Raw genomic sequence first — 20,548 nt, 5'->3', positions numbered from 1 at the left:
GATTATACATTTTGCTATATTTGTAGTATAATTCAGTAAATATTTATTGGTTGACAAATACTGTGCTTGATTTTCCAAGAATATTAACAATTCTTTTTTTTTTGAAACAGTCTTGCTCTGTCATTCAGGCTGGAGTGCACTGGCTTGATCTTGGCTCTCTGCAGCCTCCGCCTCCTGGGTTAAAGCGATTCTCCTGCTTCAGCCTCCCAAGTAGCTGGAATTACAGGCGCCTGCCACCACACCCAGCTAATTTTTTTTGTTTTTTGGTAGAGACGGGGTTTCGCCATGTTGGCCAGTGTGGTCTTAAACTCCTGACCTCAAGTGATCTACCTGCCTCAGCCACCCAAAGTGCTGGCATTACGGGAGTGAGCCACTGAGCCTGGCCCCTAATATTAACAATTCTACTTGTCTTAATAGGAATAATAAATACATTTTTAACATTGTCTTTCAGAAAGCTGAAGTTGATGGTAGTTTAAGTGATAGCCACGTATCTCCTCCAGCCAAACGCACTTTGAAACAACCTGATTCTGTTTGCAAAGACAAATCAAAATCACGAAGTACTGGTCAGCGAGAGGAATGGAATTTATCAACTGGACAGGCCAGGTGAGAAAGGAGAACTCATTGATTGTTTTTTCTTAAATTACTGAATGTGATTCAGGGCTGATACTAATGCTAATTTTTTTAGCTTATAAAATAAGTATCTTATAAATACTTATAAGTAAATTGAATTAAACTTATTTTATAATTTTTGTATGTTATTTTATTTTCTCCTGATAATACTGTAAAATATATTTGTTTTATAAAGATATATGGTATGTAACAGAAACTACCATAAGTAAAACAATAAGGATTTTGATGACTCTTGAGTATGCATATGTATTTATAGTGCTGAAAATTTAAATAAAACATATGGTCAGAATTATATTTTTACTTGAAAATAAAATCTCCCTTTTTTTAAGATTATTGACTATTTCACTTGATATATGAAGATATAATGACATTTAAATTAATTTTTAAAGACATCTTTTCATCTGTTTACCCTGTTTTAAACTTAAATTTGCTTGTATCTGGTTCAGTACGTATCAGGAAAACAATTTTTGTCAGTTTCAGGGTAAATTACTAACATTTACTTTGAAACTGACTAAAATTAAGTTTAATTTACTCCCAAATGGTAGTTAGGTTAGGCACCCACATAGAAAAGATTTAAACATTGAAATCAGATTCGTTAGCTTCTGTTTTGTTTAAAGTCTTTATTTTTATTTTTTTCTAATTAAAAACAATTTTTTTTTTTTTACATCGGTCTGGGAACTAAAGGGTTCTTTAAACTCTTTAAAGTAGAAGTGCTGATGATGTGTGACTGAACAGAAGTAAAAGGGAAGTCCTTTGTTTTTATTCTTCAAGTATTTAAAAATATTTTGATTTTATATGTGTAGGTAAATTCTGGATACTTTTATTCTCTAGGGAAAAAAATCTTTGGGGTTATATAGACTTTGACAGGCTGCGTACATTTATTAGTCCCTAAGGAGTCTCTATACTTACTAAAATATACTCCATAAGATGTACCAGTTTATTTTATGTTTTGTAATTTGCATTATATGGGGGCTAAGTAGAAAAATACATGAATCATAGTCTGTTGAGTTTTATTTTTATTTTTCTTTCCCACACCCATCCATCTGTGAGATGAAACAGGTCTGGATCATTATGATGATGTTACTTTAGTACTGCCATGTAATTATACTTTTAGACTTGATCTACCTGTTATAATCTCTATCTTGCATTTATTAAATGAGTGAATCAAATATCTTCCAGATAAATATTCCTAACAATGTTCTTTTAGTGTTAAAATTGGACTTTTAAGATGATTTTAACAGTTTATTCAAGTGCAAGTAATATACTAGATTTCTCTCATTTTATCCACCCAGCAGGCCTTTATATAAATTGATCTTGATATTTCTTTTCTTTTTTTTTTGAGATGGAGTTTTGCTGGAGTGCAATGACGCTATCTTGGCTCACTGCAACCTCTGCCTCCCAGGTTCAAGTGATTCTCCTGCCTCAGCCTTCCAAGTACTTGGGGTTACAGGCATGCGCCACCATGCCCAGCTAATTCTGTATTTTTAGTAGAGACAGGGTTTCTCCATGTTGGTCAGGCTAGTCTTGAACTCCTGACCTCAGGTGATCCACCCGCCTCGGCCTCCCAAAGTACTGGGATTACAGACATGAGCCACCACGCCTGGCCTAATTTTTCTAGTTTTAGTAGAGACAGGGTTCCACCACATTGGCCAGGCTGATCTCGAACTCTGGACCTCAGGTGATCCACCAGCCTCGACCTCCCAAAATGCTGGGATTACAGGCATGAACCACCGCGCCTGGCCGATATTTCATATAGAAATCTTTCATATAAAAAGGCCTCAAAAATTTTAAGAGAGCATGTGAAAGATATGCTTCCATTTAGGAATCATTTAGGTACCTTAGAGTGAGGTATTTCTTTAAAAAAATACTAAATATATTTTAAGTAAAAAACTTAAATAATGAATACTAATACATTTACTGTTTCTGTTTTGGCAAAAGGACAATGTTTAGTAGCTCACAGAATTTAAAAAGATTTTTGAGGCCAGGCATGGTGGCTCATGGCTGTAATCCCAGAACTTTGGTAGGCCACGGTGGGAGGATTGCTTGAGCCCAGGAGTTCAAGAACAGCCTGGGCAACATAGTGAGACCTCATCTCTATGAAATATTAAAAAATTAGCTACAGTGGCATGTGCTTGTAGTACCATCTACTCGAAAGGCTAAGGCTGGAGGATGCTGTGAACCCAGGAGTTTGAGGCTACAGTGAGCTGTGATCACGCCATTGCACTCCACCCCGGGTGGCAGAGTGAGACCTGTCTTCGTGGAAAAAAAAAAAAAAGTTTTTTTTTTTTTAGTTTATTCATCTAGGAGTCTGAGTAACAGTTAAACTTTTAGAATTAAAATCTTTTGATGTTTCAGATGACCTGAAAATAAAATGCAGTTTGACCTATTAGATTCAATAGAATTTAATTTTAAGGAAAACTTGTAGTTAAAAATATTTCAGATTTTGAGATAATATAAGTACAAAAAATTAAGAATTACTTGGAGACTTGTATTTGTATGTCATGAACCTGAGAATCTTGATTCCTTTATTTTGGTAATCTAAACTCTTATAAGCATGTAAGGTAAACTTATTAAAGTGCTTTCACAAAAAATAATTTGTTAGAAGTAATAATTCATATGGAGGAAAATTGAATACAGATAAGAATTAGTATGAGCTATGAAAAATAAGGAATTCTAAAGAACTTTGCAAAGACCACTAAGGTCAAAGAAATTACTGTTAATTGGCAAAATAAATTTCCATTTTAGAGTTAGATAATTGGATAAAGATAGAGATAAAAGTGGACCTAGAACTTCTGAATCTTCATAAGTGATTTGAGATAGATTATGAGTTTTCTTTTGGGCTAAAACCTGGGTTTAAGGCCCAAGTGTATCAACATAATTTTAATGATTGATACTTTTAGTAAAATAGGATTTTTTGGTCAAAAATATTTTTAATATATATTTTTTATATTGTATATAGAAATTCCCAAATATACATACTAACATAGACAGATGTTGTAGCTTACAAATACTTTGAGTAGAGAATGCTATTTTATTGACTTTTTTGGTCAGCAGTTATTTATTTAGCTAATAGTCATTTATTTAACCTGATGTATATCTAGAATAATAGTCATACTCTAAGATACAGACAAATTGAAATTTTCCTAAGACTTACTGTACACTTGGCTGGGCGCGGTGGCTCATGCCTGTAATTCCAGCACTTTGGGAGGCCAAGGGGCGTGGATCACCTGAGGCCAGAAGTTCGAGACCAGTCTGGCTAACATGGTGAAATCTGATCTCTACTAAAAATACAAAAATTAGCCAAGCATGGCGGTGCATGCCTGTACCCAGCTAGTTGGGAGGCTGAGGCATGAGAATTGCTTGAACCCAGGAGATGGAGGTTGCAGTGAGCCGAGATCGCACCATTGCACTCTAGCCTGGGCGACAGAGTGAGACCCTGTCTTAAAAAAAAAAAAAAAAGATTTGCTGTATACTCAAAAGTAGTAGCATGCTTGAAAGTTTCCTTTTGTGATTAGGTAATGAGGAAGTAGTGAGGTGAGGCAGAAATATATGAAATTTTTTCTTAAAACAGATCTTTCATTAGTAATAAAACCACTTATGTGGACTGCTCCGGCATATTAGAATTGAGGAGTGGCAGTGGTTAAGTGAGGTCTGTCAGAACTGGGACTTTTTTGAATTGAGGTTTATAACCCTCATAAATCATTAAATGCCTTGAGTTTATATGGGAAAGGGAGAATGAGTATGATTTTTAAGTCTGATATTGCAATGGTTATGCCCCAGGTAATTAAAGCTGTAGAAAATTCTTTTTTGTTTTTGAGACGGAGTCTCGCTCTGTCGCCCAGGCTGGAGTGCAGTGGCCGGATCTCAGCTCACTGCAAGCTCCGCCTCCCGGGTTTATGCCATTCTCCTGCCTCAGCCTCCCGAGTACCTGGGACTACAGGCGCCCACCACCTCACCCGGCTAGTTTTTTGTATTTTTTAGTAGAGACGGGGTTTCACCATGTTAGCCAGGATGGTGTCGATCTCCTGACCTCGTGATCCGCCCGTCTCGGCCTCCCAAAGTGCTGGGATTACAGGTTTGAGCCACCGCGCCCGGCCTAGAAAATTCTAATGTAATAATCACCTAATGCAAAGTGAAACAGTTTCCATTTAAAAATTGAGGAAATAGGGTTAGGCGCAGCAGCTCACACCTGTAATCCCAGCACTTTGGGAGTCTGACGCGGGGGTTGGCGGGGATCACCTGAGGTTAGGAGTTCGAGACCAGCCTGGCCAACCTGGTGAAACCTTGTCACCACTAAAAATACAAAAATTAGCCAGGTATGGTGGTGCACGCCTGTAATCCAGCTACTTGGGAGACTGAGGCATGAGAATTGCTGGAATTGAGGAGGCAGAGGTTGCAATGAGCCAAAGTAGGGCCACTGCATTCTACCCTGGGTGACAGAGTGAGGCTTTGTCCCCTCAAAAAATAATAAATGATAAATAAAAATTCAGGAAACAGTGATACAGGGAAAAAATCTCCAACGCACCTTCCTTCTTTTCATAAAATAAACAAAAGAACAAAGCTACGCACTCAATTTAAGTGACCAACTTTTGGGAACATTGATACATATGGAAACTTTTAGGCACATATGTTTAAGCAGGCTAACCCTTACAAAATCTCAGTATAGGCTGGGCATGGTGGCTTACACCTGTAATCATAGCACTTTGGGAGGCCAAGGCGAGTGGATCATCTGAGGTCAGGAGTTCAAGATCAGCCTGGCCAACATGGTGAAACTCTGTCTCTACTAAAATACAAAAATTAGCTGGGTATCATGGCGGGTGCCTGTAATCCCATCTACTCGGGAGGCTGAGACGAGAGAATCAGTTGAACCTGGGAGACGGTAGTTGCAGTGAGCCAAGATCGCACCATTGCACTCCAGCCTGGGTGGCTAAGACTCCGTCTCAAAAAAAAAAAACAAAAAATCTCAGTATATTAAATCTCTTAATATACTCATGTATTTCATGTCATGTCTCCTTTTTCACTCTCTCTCCCTTTTATAAAGATCATGATGACAATAATCTGTGACTATAAGGTAATTGGATCAATTGAAGAACAAGTTTTTTGAAATTTTTTCTTAAAACAGATCTTTCATTAGTAATAAAAGCCAAGTAAGCATTGTCTTCTTTAGAGCAGACAAAAAGCTTGTTGTGCTTTTTTCCCCAATGATGTTGCCATTGTTCCAAAAAGTTTTAGATTTCTTTTGTGGAATGACTTTAGGGTGTGCATGTTATTCTTTTGAACAATTCAAGTGATGTGAAATTCCAACCATTTGGCTTTGTGTACAGTCAGAATTCATTTGGTGCCAAGACTTGTGAATAAACTGATCAAGCTGAGTTAATGCTTTGTTGGGTCTAAAGAAAAGTATATTTATGAAGTAATAAAGTTGGTTTTTTTGTGTGGTTTTAAGTGGATTTTGAGAGTGATTCTCAAGAATTCCAGAAACGCATTGTGCAGTGACAACATTTTAAGAATACCTGTATTACATCCATTTTGTTACTTTATAGTCACACTCATATACCTGGAGAATCGTGCATTGTATACAATGGTGCTAAAAATGAAATTTTCTCTAAGATAGTGTATACTAGGAAAAGGTATTTTTTTGTTGTTGTTTTCTAGGGGAAAGGAGGGGGCTAGATTTTTTTTTGTTGTTTTTTGACAATCTGAAGATGCATAGTAGTTAGAGGTTTTTTTTTGTTTTTTGTTTTTTGTTTTAAGATGGATCCTTGCTCTGTCACCCAGGCTGGAGTGCAGTGGTGTGATCTCCACTTACTGCAACTTCTGCCTCCTGGGTTCAAGCAATTCTCCTGCCTCAGCCTCCTGAGTAGCTGGGATTACAGGTGCCCAGCACCACACCTAGCTAATTTTTATATTTTTAGTAAAGAGGGGGTTTCACCATGTTGGCCAGGCTGGTCTCGAACTCCTGACCTCAGGTGATCCACCCGCCTCGGCCTTGCAAAGTGCTGGGATTACAGGCTCACGTGAGCCATTGTGCCTGGCTTGCGTTTCTGTTTATAACCTTTAGTTATCTTAACTGTGTCCTTTGCTGGGCAGGGGTATTGTGATATATAATATATTTATAATTTAACATGAAGAGTACTAGAGTAACCAAAAATGTTAGATTATTTTGATTAAAAGTTTGTGCACACCACATAGAAGGCAGTCACAGGGGCCGGGCGTGGTGGCTCACGCCTGTAATCCCAGCACTTTGGGAGGCAGAGGCGGGCAGATCACCTGAGGTCAGGTGTTCGAGACCAGCCTGATGAACATGGTGAAACCCCATCTCTACTAAGAATACAAAAATTAGCCAGGCATGGTGGTGCATGCCTGTAATCCCAGCTACTTGGGAGGCTGAGGCAGGAGAATCGCTTGAACCCAGGAGGCGGAGGTTGCAGTGAGCCGAGATCGTGCCACTGTACCTCCAGCCTGGGTGATAGAGCAAGACTCTGTCTCGAGGAAAAAAAAAAAAAAGACAGTCACATATATTTGTGATTTTCTGGCTGTCCTTTCCCTAGTTTTTTAATCTTCGAAACTAATAATTGTTGGATATTTCAAAAATATCTTAGTTTGCATTGACAACTCTTTTATTATGCAGCAATTTAGTTTTTACTTTTGAACTTTCTGACTATACTAAGAAGTACTGTGACTTTTTCCTAGTCCTCATGTTTTGATGGCCTTTTTAGTAACTTTCCAGCGATTTACGTTTCTCTTCTTCCACCCAAAAGGGAGAATTGTAAAATGGCTCTTTTGATAAATCAGCTGTTTTCATTTGTCAGTTTAGATGTGTAATAACATACTTTGAAGAAATTATTAAATGATACAGGTATGCAAGCACTTTTTTCTTACTGTTTATTGTGTTAATAAATTTATCATTGTTTCAATTTTATTTCAACAACCAAAACCAATAGTTAATGCCTGTGACCCCTGCTACTTATGGTCTCAGTTAATTTTATGGTACATATTAAGCTTAAGCCTTTTTTTTGGGTTTTAATTTGTAAAGTTGATGGCAGAGTAAACTTAGTTTATAATCTGTTATTAAAGCTTTTCTTAAAGTAATAAAATGGCTTTTAACTAAGTTAGCTAGTATGTTTTATTAATTGGCATATTACCAATCTTACAGTAAAAAAGTTATCTTTTAAAAAAGTTTTAAAGATTAAAATAACATTTTAAAGATTAAAATAATTCCAGCAGTATTGCATTTCTTGCTTATATAAACAAATGTTGATGTGTTTGCATATTAAATATAATTGTGTTCTAGGTTAACTTCTCAGCCTGGTGCTACATTACCAAACGGACATAGTAGTTTATGTGAGTATTCTATTATAAAACTGGTTAGTATTAAAATTCTTGCAATGTTAGAGAAAGCAGTAAAGTGGGGAAAAATAGAGTGATTTAATAGTGTGCTGAGCATACAGTTGGAAATGGCTGAATTTCAGTCATAGTAAAAAAATATATGTAATTGTTAAACTTTGGGAAATCAGTGTACCTGAAATAATTTAAATTATTTATGACATTGTAAAATTTATCGAAATTTTAGATTATTGAATATTAAAGCCTTTAAAAGGTTATATTAAACTTTTTGTAGTCTTTTAAAAGTAATTTTTTCTTTTTTTTTTCTTTTCTTTCTTTCTGTATTCTGTACTTTGAAATGTAAATATCTCTCTTCTTGTAGCCCTTCGAAGCCATCCCCTTCGAGGGGAAAAGAAGGGAGATGGGGACCTTTCTTGTATAAATGGTGACATGGAAGTCAGAAAAAGTTGTCGTTCCAGGAAAAACAGATTTGAAAGTGTGAACCAGAGTTTGTTATTTGATCAACTAGTAAATAGGTATGAATGCTATGTATTAAGCAATTTCATTTAATTATTTGCTTTTTAAGACAGTTACATTTTTAAAAAATAGCTTAAGAAACGACTTAGCAATCAGTACAGTTCTTTTAAAACTTAACTTGAAGCTGGGTGTGGTGGGTCAATTCAAGATTTTGAATTGAAGATGTTTTGAGACTGAGTAAGTGGGATTGAGTCTCTTAGCTAGTCAGTGAGCTGACTATCCGTTCAACGTCTGCATCTGTAAAACTTGACTCTTCTCAGATAATATGTCATCCTACTTAATCCTTACAACAGCCTGGAGAGGGTGGTCAGTACAATCCCTATTTGACAAGAGAGGAAATCGTATTCTACAGTGGTAACATCAAATTTGGGCTTAAGTTATTATTAAAACTTAAGTATTGTTAAATGCTTAGATCAGTATCTAGATGCATAGTAATTGTTATGTAAGTATTTGTTTAAAATACAAAATAAAAATTGCCAAGATAGCCAAGTGTGGTGACTGGAGACTGTAGTCATAGCTGCTCAGGAGGCTAAAGTGGGAAGATCCTGAGCCTAGGAGTTCAAGACCAGTCATGGCAACATAGTGAGACCCCAGTCTCTCGCCCAGGCTGGAGTGCAGTGATGCAATCTTGGCTCACTGCAACCTCTGCCTCCTGGGTTCAAGCGATTCTCCTGCCCCAGCCTCCCGAGCAGCTGGAACTATAGGCGTGTACTACCACGCCTGACTAAATTGTATTTTTAGTAAAGACGGGGTTTCACCATGTTAGCCAGGATGGTCTCAATCTCCTGACCTCGTGATCCACCTGCCTCGGCCTCCCAAAGTGCTGGGATTACAGGCATGAGCCACCGTGCCCAGCAGCCCATCTCTTAAAAAAGAAAAAAAAAATTGCTAAGATGTTAGCATGTTTTTCTTGAATGTCAGTGTTTTACTTCAATTTCTGAAAGAGTCTTTCCAGTAAACTTTATAAGGCTTTAAACTTTTTACAAATTGTTTTATTCTATACAATTGCTTATTTTTATACAAATAAAAATAAAATAATTTTATACACTTATTTTATACAAGTTATTCGTAACACCATCTTCAATAAAAAGATTGAATTAGTATTTTTTCAGTGTCATATATCTGATAATTATTCATAGAGGCATTATGGATTTTTTTATTGGGACCTTATTAACAAAAGCCTTATATTTAAAAAGTTTTATTTTAATGTGTATATTAAGGTAGAAGATGTCCTGGTTTTACTTTTCTTATTGGGCACTGTATTCTGATAATGGATGCTGGTTATGAAAGAGGTATTTAATTGGGATGTAGTGGGGCACACCACTGTAATTGCAGCACTTTGGGAGCTGAGATGAATGAATCGCTTGAGCCCAGGAGTTCAAGAACAGCCTGGGCAACATGGTGAAACCCTATCTCCACAAAAAAATATAAAAATTAGCTGGGCATGGTAGTGCATGCCTGTAGTCTCAGCTACTCAGGAGGCTGAGGTGGGAGGATCATTTGAGTCCAGGAGGTTGAGGCTGCAGTGAGCCACGAACAGGCCACTGTACTCCAGCCTGGTTGACAGAGGGACACTCTATCTAAAAAAAACAAAAAAGAAAAAAAAGTTGTGTATAATTACACATCAGAGATGATTTGATTACGCTTTCACAGAGAGCTCTTTTATGTATATGGTGCCACCATTGTCTAAATCCTGATTTTATTATATGATTGTAGCACTGCTGAAGCTGTGCTACAGGAAATGGACAACATTAATATCCGACGGAATCGTCGATCAGGAGAAGTAGAACGACTTCGAATGTGGACAGATACAGAATTTGTGAGTATATTAGCTGTAGCAATCTTTGTAAATACGTTTTATTTTAATTGAGGAATTTAAAGGGAGAATGCAACAGTTGGATGTTTTTGAATTAGCACGAGTATTCCTTCCTCTTCATTTCCAACTTATTTGGGATTTTATTGCTTGCTTGCTTCTTTTCTTCATTCTCCTCTTGCTATAACCTTCCCAAGAAAACCCTCTTCATTTTTGCTGTATGAGTCACCTTAAAGTGCAACTGTGATTCTGTTACTCTTCTGATTTGAACCATTAATAGTTTTTTGTTGTGCACTGAATTTATTAAAAACACCTTGATGTTTATGATCTGGCTTCAACTTTGTTTTCTCACATACCATTGCCTAAGTGTAAACAAATGATTCTTGTTCCTATAACCTTTACTCTTGTTAATACTTCTAGTTAGTGACTGATGCAGTTCTATCTTTGTTTCAAGGTTCATTTCAGACACTGCCTCCCTTCCCTTTACCCCATAACAAAAGGAGGGTCTTCTCTTTGAATTCTAGAGTACTTTGTACCTCTCTTTGTGGCATTTAACTTATTTTACTTTCTTTTATAATTACCTGTGATTGTCTTATTTCCCTCCTACTAGGCTGTAATTTGCTTGAGGGAGAAAGTATGTTGCTGGCATTATGTGTTTTACATTTTTATAAGTTTGTTATAAGTTTTTTTCCTTTTTATTTCTTACGTTTATTTAATTTAGGAAGCTCCATTTTCACAAATCTATGGCATGCAAATAGGTGCTCAATAAACTTTGTTGAGCAGGTGTGTCCCATTGGGTTGTTTTTTTATAGTGGAGAATAAATGTCATGTTACTATTTGACAGATTTCTTTCTTTAAAAGGAAAACATGGATATGTATTCAAGAGTGAAAAGGCGAAGAAAGTCACTAAGGAGAAATAGTTATGGGATACAAAATCATCATGAAGTTTCTACTGAGGGTGAAGAAGAAGGTTTGTAAAGCATCTTTTGAAATTCTAGAAAGTTCAGGTGGGAGGGAGGAAAAATAAAATATACAAGTAATATTTGTAGACTATTACCAAGTCTACAATGGATTTTGAGGTCTATATTGTATAATTTGAAATAATTTAAATTTAGTTGGCAATCTGAGTTTCATTTCCTTCATTTGGAAAAATCCTTTTAAGTGCACATTGTACATTATGTAATGTATTTCATTAGTAGCCATTGGTAGTCCTTCAGTGATCTGGTATGGGATTTGCTTTGGGCTCATTTGCTTCTTAGATGAGGACTTTTTTGTACTTAGGCACCTTCTAACTGGATGGTTACTTTGTTATCCATGGCCTCTAAATCTCTGATTATGTGGATCTTGAATTTAGGTATGGTCTGAGAAATAAAGAGTAAAGTTTAGAGAGAGACTTCTAATACCAGTGGAAGGGGACTATACTATTCTTTTCTGAGGCCTTCGTGGGTTCTGAACTGAAGAACCCAGACTGAATTTGTAGGGCCGGAGTTGGGAACATGATAGCAGCACATTGGCCCCGTGGATTATAAATTGATGAAGAGTATACCTATAGGATTTAATTCTGTAGGCATTAATCTTTTTTTTTTTTTTTTTTTTGAGACAGAGTCTTGTTCTTGTTGCTCAGGCTAGGGTGCAGTAGCGCGATCTCGGCTCGCTGCAGACTGCCTCCCGGGTCAAGCGATTCTCCTGCCTCAGCCTTTCGAATACCTGGCATTACAGGCGTGCACCACCACTCTGGCTAATTTTTGTATTTTTAGTAGAGACGCGGTTTCGCCTTGTTGTCCAGGCTTGTGTTGAACTCCTGACCTCAGGTGATCCGCCTCCCTTGGCCTCCCAAAGTGCTAGCATTACCGGCGTGAGCCACCGCCTGGCATTAATCTTTATTGAATTGGATTTTCAGAAGATTTGGTGTATTGTAAATGCAAATTAGTAGTACTTTATAGGGGAATCTTACTAGTTCCCATTATTTGTGTAGTTTAGATTGAGAAGACTGTGTTTTTTAAAAAAATTCTGTAGTTAATATTTTGTTAGCCAGTTTTGAAGAGGTGATATTTCTAATGAAGGCACTTTATTGAGCAAATATTATTGTTGTTACAGCTAGAACCTCTAAATTGCTTCCTTTGGAGAAAATCAGTATAGGTGAGACAGATTTATAATGTGATTTTTGCCTTTTCATTAACTGAATATCTTTGTAGAGTTTCCAAAGTAGATATGCCATATTTAGAATTTTTGCCTGCAATATTGTGTTATGGTACAGACATTTTTCAAAAAGTAATGTTTTGGATATTTAGATAACTTATTTAGGTACAAGTATTTTATAGTATTATTTAGATAAATACTGTGTGTGTTGGTTTTTCTGTACAACCTAACAATAAAAATTTTTCAAATAATGCTTTCCGATGTCATGAGTAAAATATAAAGTCCTTGGCAGGTTCTTTATTTTTTTTTTGGGGGGACAGTTTTTCACTCTGTCACCCAGGCTGGAGCGCATTGTCACAATCACAGTTCACTGCAGCCTTGACCTCCCAGGCTCAAGCAATCCTCCTACCTCAGCCTCCTGAGTAGCTGGGACCATAAGCACATGCCATCATGCTCGGCTAAATTGTTTGTAATTTTTATAGAGATGGGGTGTCAATATGTTTGTTGCGCAGGCTGGTCTTGATCGCCTGAGCTCAAATAGTCTTCCTGCCTCAGCCTCCCAAAGTGCTGGGTTTATAGGCATAAACCACCACGTCCAGCGCTTTGCAATTTTAGTCTTCTGCTTCCCTAAGTATCACTGCCAGCTTTATATTTTTTTCTATGCTTTAATATGATTGTGTTATATTGACAGTTCTTGTGGTTAAGAAGTTACATATTGCATTTGGGGGTTCATATGCTTATTAATTTTCATCAAAAATTTTTTTTTTTTTAATAGAGGCCGGGTGTGGTGGCTCACCCCTGTAATCCCAGCACTTTGGGAGGCTGAGGCGGGTGGATCACTTGAGGTCAGGAGTTTGAGACCAGCCTGGCCAACATAGTGAAACCCTGTCTCTACCAACAATACAAAAATTAGTTGGGCTTTGTGGTGCATGCCTGTAATCCCAGCTACTTGGGAGGCTGAGATATGAGAATCGGTTGAACCCGGGAGGCAGAGGTTTCAGTGAGCCAAGATCATGCACTCCAGCCTGGGTGACAGAGCAAGATTCTGTCTCAAAAAAATAAAAAGTAAAAAAATTAGAGATGGAGTCTTGCTGTGTTATCCCAGACTGAACTCAAACTCCTGGGCTGAAGCCATCCTCCTACCTTAGCCTCCTAAGTAATTGAGACTAGGCAGGTGCCTTAGCGTCCAGCTAGACTCTTATTTTAACTGGACTTAGATGTTACATTGTAGCTATAGCCAAATCATTTTTAAAAAATAGTATTTCGGCTCATGCCTGTAATCCCAGCACTTTGGGAGGCCGAGGCGGGCAGATCACCTGACGTCAGGAGTTCAAGACCTGCTTGGTCAGTGTGGCGAAACCCCATCTCTACTGAAAATATAAAATTAACCAAGCATGGTGATACATGCCTATAGTCCCAGCTACATATTTGGGAGGCTGAGGCAGGAGAATTGCTTGAACCCGGGAGGCAGAGGTTGCAGTGAGCCCAGATCACACCACTGTACTCCAGCCTGGCGACACAGCAAGACTCCGTCTCAAAAAAAAAAAAAAAGAATTATAAAATGATCACTCATGTCAAGAAATAAACTATTACCAATACCCTAGAAGTCTGTTTCATGCTCCATCTCAATGCGTACATGCACTTTGCTACCAAAATGTAACTAATCCATGCTTAATTGTGATCAACAGGTCTAACAAATCATTACACTGCCAACATAAGTTGCTCTTGCTGTAACATTAGTAATTACCTATAAGCATATTTTTTTTGAATTACCAAGGGTATTTGAATACTAATTTAGTGGTTAATTGAGCATTGATTGAGGTTTGCTGTAGTTGGATAAAATTTTAAGTCTGTTTTCTATTATTGCGTTGTATGACCAAAGCGAATCAAAGTTCCTAAGTAAATCAAGAGATAAAATATGATCACATTAATTTATTTAGCAGATAATTGTATTGATCACTGGCAGGGAAAGTATTTTCTTTTACATCCATTTAGGTTGATTTTTAATTACGTATGCTTTACATAGTATGTTGGCACTTAAATGTCACCTGTGCAAAAAGAGTAATGGATAAAGTGTAAATATTCAGTTCTAGAGTAGACCAATCCTTTTGGATTAAAACAATGCTTTTTTCTTTTGTTTTTGTGTGTGGGAAACTAGAATCTCAAGAGGAGGATGGAGATATAGAAGTTGAAGAGGCAGAAGGAGAAGAAAATGATAGACCATATAATTTGAGACAGAGAAAAACAGTGGATCGATACCAAGCACCTCCAATAGGTAGGCAACTGTAAATAACTTTTTTATTTTTGGTAGTTGAGTAACTTATTCTGCCCCACTGCTTTTTTTTGGCAACTCCTCTGTTGCCCAGGCTGGAGTGCAGTGGCACGATCCCAGCTCACTGCAAGCTCTGCCTCCCAAGTTCACCCCATTCTCCTGCTTCAGCCTCCCAAGTAGCTGGGACTACAGGTGCCTGCCACCACGAGGTCGGGAGATCAAGACTATCCTGGCTAACACGGTGAAACCCTGTCTCTACTAAAAATGTGCCACTGCTTTTTAAAAAATTAGTATTGCCAAATTTAAAAGAAGGAAATCTCTTATGGGTTTTATATACTGTATCTTTTACTACATATACTTCTGTGCACACAGATGCAACTGAAAGAAAGTCAAAGTATGTGGTAGCAGTATTGATTTACATACAGCATGTACATTTTATTTATAGAACCTTGTATTTAGTAATACTGCTCATATTAATGTATTACACTGTATAGTTTACTGAGCACTTTAATTTACAGCAATTCTTCAGGGAAAGTATCTCTCTCTTTTTTTTTTTTTTTTTTTTTTTTGAGACAGAGTCTGCAGTCACCCAGGCTGTAGTACAGTGGCATTATCTCAGTGCACTGCAGCCTCCATCTCCTGGGTTCAAGCAGTTCTCCTGCCTCAGCCTCCTGAGTAGCTGGGATTATAGGTGCTTGCAACCACGCCCGGCTAATTTTTGTATTTTTTCAGTAGAGACAGGGTTTCGCCATGCTGGCCAGGCTGGTCTTGAACTCCTGACCTCAGGTGATCGGCCCACCTCGGCCTCCCAAAGTGCTGGGATTACAGGTGTGAGCCACTGTACACGGCCTAGGGAAAGTATCTTTATGGTCCAAGAGATTAAGCGACTTACCCGAGGTCACAAAAATAGTATGTGGCTGCAGCTTGGCCAATAACTTAGTTGTTTTCTTTTTTTCTTTTTCTTTTTTTGCTGAGAGAAGGAAAAAGTTAAAAGTTTATCTTTTAGAGAAGGGATCTCACTATGTTGTTCATGGTGCAATGTAGTGGCTGTTCGGAAGCACAAATATAACACACTGCAGCCTCAAACTCCTGAGCTCAAGCTATCCTCCTACCTCAACTCCTTGTGTAACTAGAACTACAGGTGTACACCACCATGCCTAGCTAATTAATTTTTTTTGTAGAAACAGGGTCTTGCTATGTTGCCCAGGTTGGTTTTGAACTCCTGGTCTCAAGGGATTCTCCTGCCTTTGCCTCCCAAAGCACTGTGATGGCTTGAACCACTGTACCCAGCTGTGTATTCCTTTTTTTTTTTTTTTTTTTTTTTGCTGAATAGCATTCTGTGGTGTGGATATATCACAATTTGTTTATCCATTCGTTTGTTACTTGACATTATGATCCTTTCCAGTTTTTGGCTATTACAAATAAAGTTGTGATGAACAGGTCTTTGTGTGGACATACGTTTGTATATTTCTAACAAATACCAGGGAATAGAAAGGCTGGGTTTTATGATGAGATATAAGAAGTTACCAAACTCTTTTTAAAGTGGTTATACCACTTTCACTAAGAGTGTATGAGAGCTGTAGTTGCTCTGTATTCTTGTCAACACTTGCTATACTCAGATTATTTAATTAATTGTAACAGGTATCTATTATAGTTTTAGTTTGCATTTCCCTAATGGTGTTGGAGCATCTTTTCATGTGTTTTTTTTTTTTTTTTTTTTTTTTTGACAGTGGTAAATCTTGGGTAAAGTGTCTGTTCAGATATCTTGCCATTTTTTCAATTGGGTTGTTTGTTTTCTTATTATTGAGTTTTGAGATTCCTTATAGGTTCTGGATATTAGACCTTTAACAGATATGTCATTTGCAAATATTTTTAAGACAAGACAGTCTGTTACTTGTCTTTTTTATTCTCTCAATAGTATCTTTTGAAAAGCAGAAGTGAGTGCAGTGGCGCAATCTCTGCTCACTGCAAGCTCCTCCTCCTGGGTTCCTGCCATTCTCCTGCCTCAGCCTCCTGAGTAGCTGGGACTACAGGCGTCCACCAGCACACCTGGCTAATTTTTTGTATTTTTAGTAGAGATGGTGTTTCTCCGTGTTGGCCAGGATGGTCTCGATCTCCTGACCTCGTGATCTGCCCACCTTGGCCTCCCAGAGTACTGGGATTATAGGTATGAGCCACTGCACCGGCCTGTTTATTTATTTTTTGAGACAGAGTCTCACTCTGTTGCCCAGGCTGGAATGCATTGGAGCAGTCTTGGCTCACCGCAACCTCCACCTCGTGGGTTCAAGCGATTCTCCTACCTCAGCCTCCCAAGTAGCTGGGACTGCAGGCCTGCGCTACCACACCTAGCTAATTTTTGTATTTTTAGCAGAGACGGGCTTTACCATGTTGGCCAGACTGGTCTCGAACTCCTGCCTTTAGGTGGTCCATCCGTGTTGGCCTCCTAAAATGCTGTGATTACAGGTGTGAGCCACCATGCCTGGCCCATTTGTAATTTTTAATGAACTCCAATTTATACTTTTTGCTTTTTTTTTTTTTGAGATAGGGTCATCCAGGCTGGAGTGCAGGGGCACAAACAGCAAGCTCCTGCAGCCTTCTCTCTTTCAGCCTGCTGAGATGCTGTCCTGCATGTGGCTAATTTAAAAAAATATTTGTGTAGAGTTGGGTTCTTTTTTTCTTTTCTTTTTCTTTCTCTTTTTTTTTTTTTTTTGAGATAGTTTCACTCTGTCGCCCAAGCTGGAGTGCAGTGGCGCTCTTGGCTCATTGCAGCCTCTGCTGCCCCTGAAGTTCAGTGATTCTCCTGCCTCCAGCCTCCCGAGTGGCTGGGATTACAGGCACCTGCACTGTGCCTGGCTAATTTTTGTATTTTTATTAGAGGCCAGGGTTTCACTATCTTAGCCCTCTTGTCCACCCTTCCACCATTTCCTTTCCTTCCTCCCTTCCTCCCTCCATCCATCCATTCCTTCCCTTCCCTTCCTTCCCCTTCCTTCCTTCCTTCCTTCCTTCTTCCTTCCCTCCCTTCCTTCCTTCCTTCCTTCCTCCTTTTGTGACAAAGTCTTGCTCTGTCACCTAGGCTGGAGTGCAGTGGTGTGATCTCAGCTCACTCTAACCTCTGCCTCCCGGAATCAGGTGATTCTCCTGCCTTACCCTCTTGAGTAGCTGGGATTACAGGCGCATGCTACATGCCTGGCTAATTTTTGTATATATATATTTTTTAGAGAGACGAGGTTTCACCATGTTGGTCAGGCTGGTCTCAAACTTCTGATCTTAAGTGATCCGCCGTGCCTCAAACTAGAGTTGGGTTCTTACCATGTTGCCCAGGCTGGTCTGGAACTCCTGGGCTCAAAGCAATGCTCTGACTTGGCCTTCCAAAGGCCTGGGACCATGCCCAGCCTATAACAATTTTTTTTTTAATGAATCATTTCTTAAATGGATTGTGCTAAATTTCTTTTTTTCTTTCTTTTTTCTTTTTTTTTTTTTGAGACTGAGTTTCGCTCTTGTTGCCCAGGCTGGAGTTCAATGGAGCGATCTTGGCTCACTGCAGCCTCCGCCTCCCAGGTTCAAGCGATTCTTCTGCCTCAGCCTCCCAAGTAGCTGGGGTTACAGGCATGCGCCACTATGCCCAGCTAATTTTGTATTTTAAGTAGAGACAGGGTTTCTCCACGTTGGTCAGGCTGGTCTTGAACTCCTCACCTCAGGTGATCCGCCTGCCTCGGCCTCCCAAAGTGCTAGGATTACAGGCGTGAGCCCCCGCACCCAGCTACATTTTTAAAAATGGATCATGTACCTAAGAAATCTTTGTGTAACTCATAGTCACAAAGATTATGTTAACATCTGTTTAGAATGTTTATTTGCAACTTCATAGTATTGCCACAAAATTTTTATTTTTGTTTTGCTTCTAGACAGCATTTGGTACTTGAAGGCAAATGACTAGGTTTTATTTAAAAAGTTAACAGGGGCCAGGCACAGTGCCTCACGCCTGTAATCCCAGCAATTTGGGAGGCCTAGGTGGGCAGATCATGAGGTCAGGAGTTTGAGACCATCTTGGCCCACATGGTGAAACCCCGTTTATACTAAAAATACAAAAATTAGTCGGGCATGACTGCGGGTGCCTGTAATCCCAGCTACCCAGGAGGCTGAGGCAGGAGAATCGCTTGGACCTGTGAGGCAGAGGTTGCAGTGAGCTGAGATCGTACCACTGCATTCCAGTCTGGGAGACAGAGTGAGACTCCATATCAAAAAAAAAAGTTAACAGGGCTACGTGCGGTGGCTTATCCTGTAATCCCAGCACTTTGGGAGGCTAAAGTGGGCAGATCACAAGGTCAGGAGATCGAGACCATCCTGGCCAACATGGTGAAAACCTGTCTCTACAAAAAATACAAAAATTAGCTGGGTGTGGTGGCACGCACTTGTAGTCTTAGCTGCTTGGGAGGCTGAGGTAGGAGAATTACTTGAACTTAGGAGGGGGAGGTTGCAGTGAACGAGAGATCACGCCACTACAGAGCGAGACTCCGTGTCAAAAAACAACAAAAAAAAGTGAGCTGAAGTCATTTCTACTCCTTTAATACATTAATTTGTCAATTTATTATTTCTTTATATCCTTTTCTTCCCTTTTAGTACCAGCTCATCAAAAAAAGAGGGAAAACACACTGTTTGATATTCATAGATCTCCAGCAAGAAGAAGCCATATTAGGTAAGGTTTGTTTTTGAAAGGAAACATTTGCATTTGTCAATGAGAGACTAATTGTGTCTTTTTTTCTTTAATTAGTGACTAGTAGTTGTCATCCTACATGCTACTGTTATCTTCCTGATTCACAGTTTGCCTGGAATATTTGTTGTTTTAACAATTATGTTCACTGAAGCTACACAGCTCTTTGGTCTCTTAGCAGAGTTGAATCTAAGCGACCCATATTGCTTTCATTTGAAGCATTGATTCGAGTTAATCTTTAATATTTTTCCCCCTAATTATCCTTTCTTTTACATGTAGGTACAAAGGAGGGTTTCCACCTTTTTTTTTTTGAAGTGGAGTCTTGCTTTGTCGCCCAGACTGGAGGCTGGAGGGCAGTGGCACAATCTCGGCTCCCTGCAACCTCTTCTCCTGGGTTCAACCAATTCTGCTGTCTTAGCCTCCCAAGTAGCTGGGATTTCAGGTCGCCCAGGCTGGAGTGCAGTGGCACAATCTTAGGTCACTGCAAGCTCTGCCTCCTGGATTCATGCCATTCTCCTGCCTCAGCCTCCCAAGTAGCTGGGACTACAGGCACCCACCACCACACCTGGCTAATTTTTCGTATTTTTAGTAGAGATGGGGTTTCACCGTGTTAGCCAGGATGGTCTTGATCTCCTGACCTTGTGATCCGCCCACCTTGGCCTCCCAAAGTGCTGGGATTACAGTCATGGGCCACCGCGCCTGGCCCTAATTATCCTTTCTTTTACATGTAGAAGAAAATAGAAATAAAGGAAGATTTCTACTTTTAAAAGTTTATTTTTTATTTTTGAGACAGGGTCTTGCTCTGTCATCCAGGCTGGAGTGCAGTGGCATGATCATGGCTCATTGCAGCCTCAGTCTCCTGGACTCAAACAATCCTCCCATGTCAGCCTCCCGAGTAACTGGGACTACAGACACACGCCACTATGCCCAGCTAATTTTTATATTGTTTGTAGAGATGGGATTTTGCCACCTTGCCCAGGCTGGTCTTGAACTCCTGGGCTCAAGTGATCCCAAAGTGCTGGGATTACAGGCCTGAGCCACTGTGCCCGGCCAGGCTTTTAATTTTTATGAAGTTCAGGTTACCTATTTTTTGTTTTGTGCTTATGCTTTTACTGTTTTATCT

At 39.0% G+C, this 20,548-nt stretch overlaps 1 protein-coding gene across 8 annotated transcripts in view; it reads left to right on the top strand.

Annotated features, from left to right (window-relative positions):
* ATAD2B (ATPase family AAA domain containing 2B) overlaps window positions 1-20,548 on the top strand; it is a 173,942-nt gene that overhangs the window by 28,244 nt on the left and 125,150 nt on the right. For 5 of the 8 annotated variants that reach the window (XM_031654965.1, XM_031654962.1, XM_031654964.1 and 2 more), the window contains exons 2-9: window positions 452-603; window positions 7,925-7,974; window positions 8,339-8,492; window positions 10,210-10,312; window positions 11,168-11,276; window positions 12,404-12,445; window positions 14,604-14,720; window positions 19,335-19,410. In XM_031654965.1, coding sequence (XP_031510825.1) covers window positions 452-603; window positions 7,925-7,974; window positions 8,339-8,492; window positions 10,210-10,312; window positions 11,168-11,276; window positions 12,404-12,445; window positions 14,604-14,720; window positions 19,335-19,410 — 803 coding nt within the window. The remainder of the gene's footprint in view (window positions 1-451; window positions 604-7,924; window positions 7,975-8,338; window positions 8,493-10,209; window positions 10,313-11,167; window positions 11,277-12,403; window positions 12,446-14,603; window positions 14,721-19,334; window positions 19,411-20,548) is intronic. The other 3 variants (XM_031654968.1, XM_031654967.1, XM_031654963.1) reach the window with 1 other exon arrangement.

Source organism: Papio anubis, chromosome 14 (genome assembly GCF_008728515.1).
Source record: "Papio anubis isolate 15944 chromosome 14, Panubis1.0, whole genome shotgun sequence".
Classification (NCBI taxonomy): domain Eukaryota; kingdom Metazoa; phylum Chordata; class Mammalia; order Primates; family Cercopithecidae; genus Papio; species Papio anubis.
Note: the sequence above shows the minus strand (reverse complement) of the source record. Positions and strands in the feature narration are given on the sequence as shown.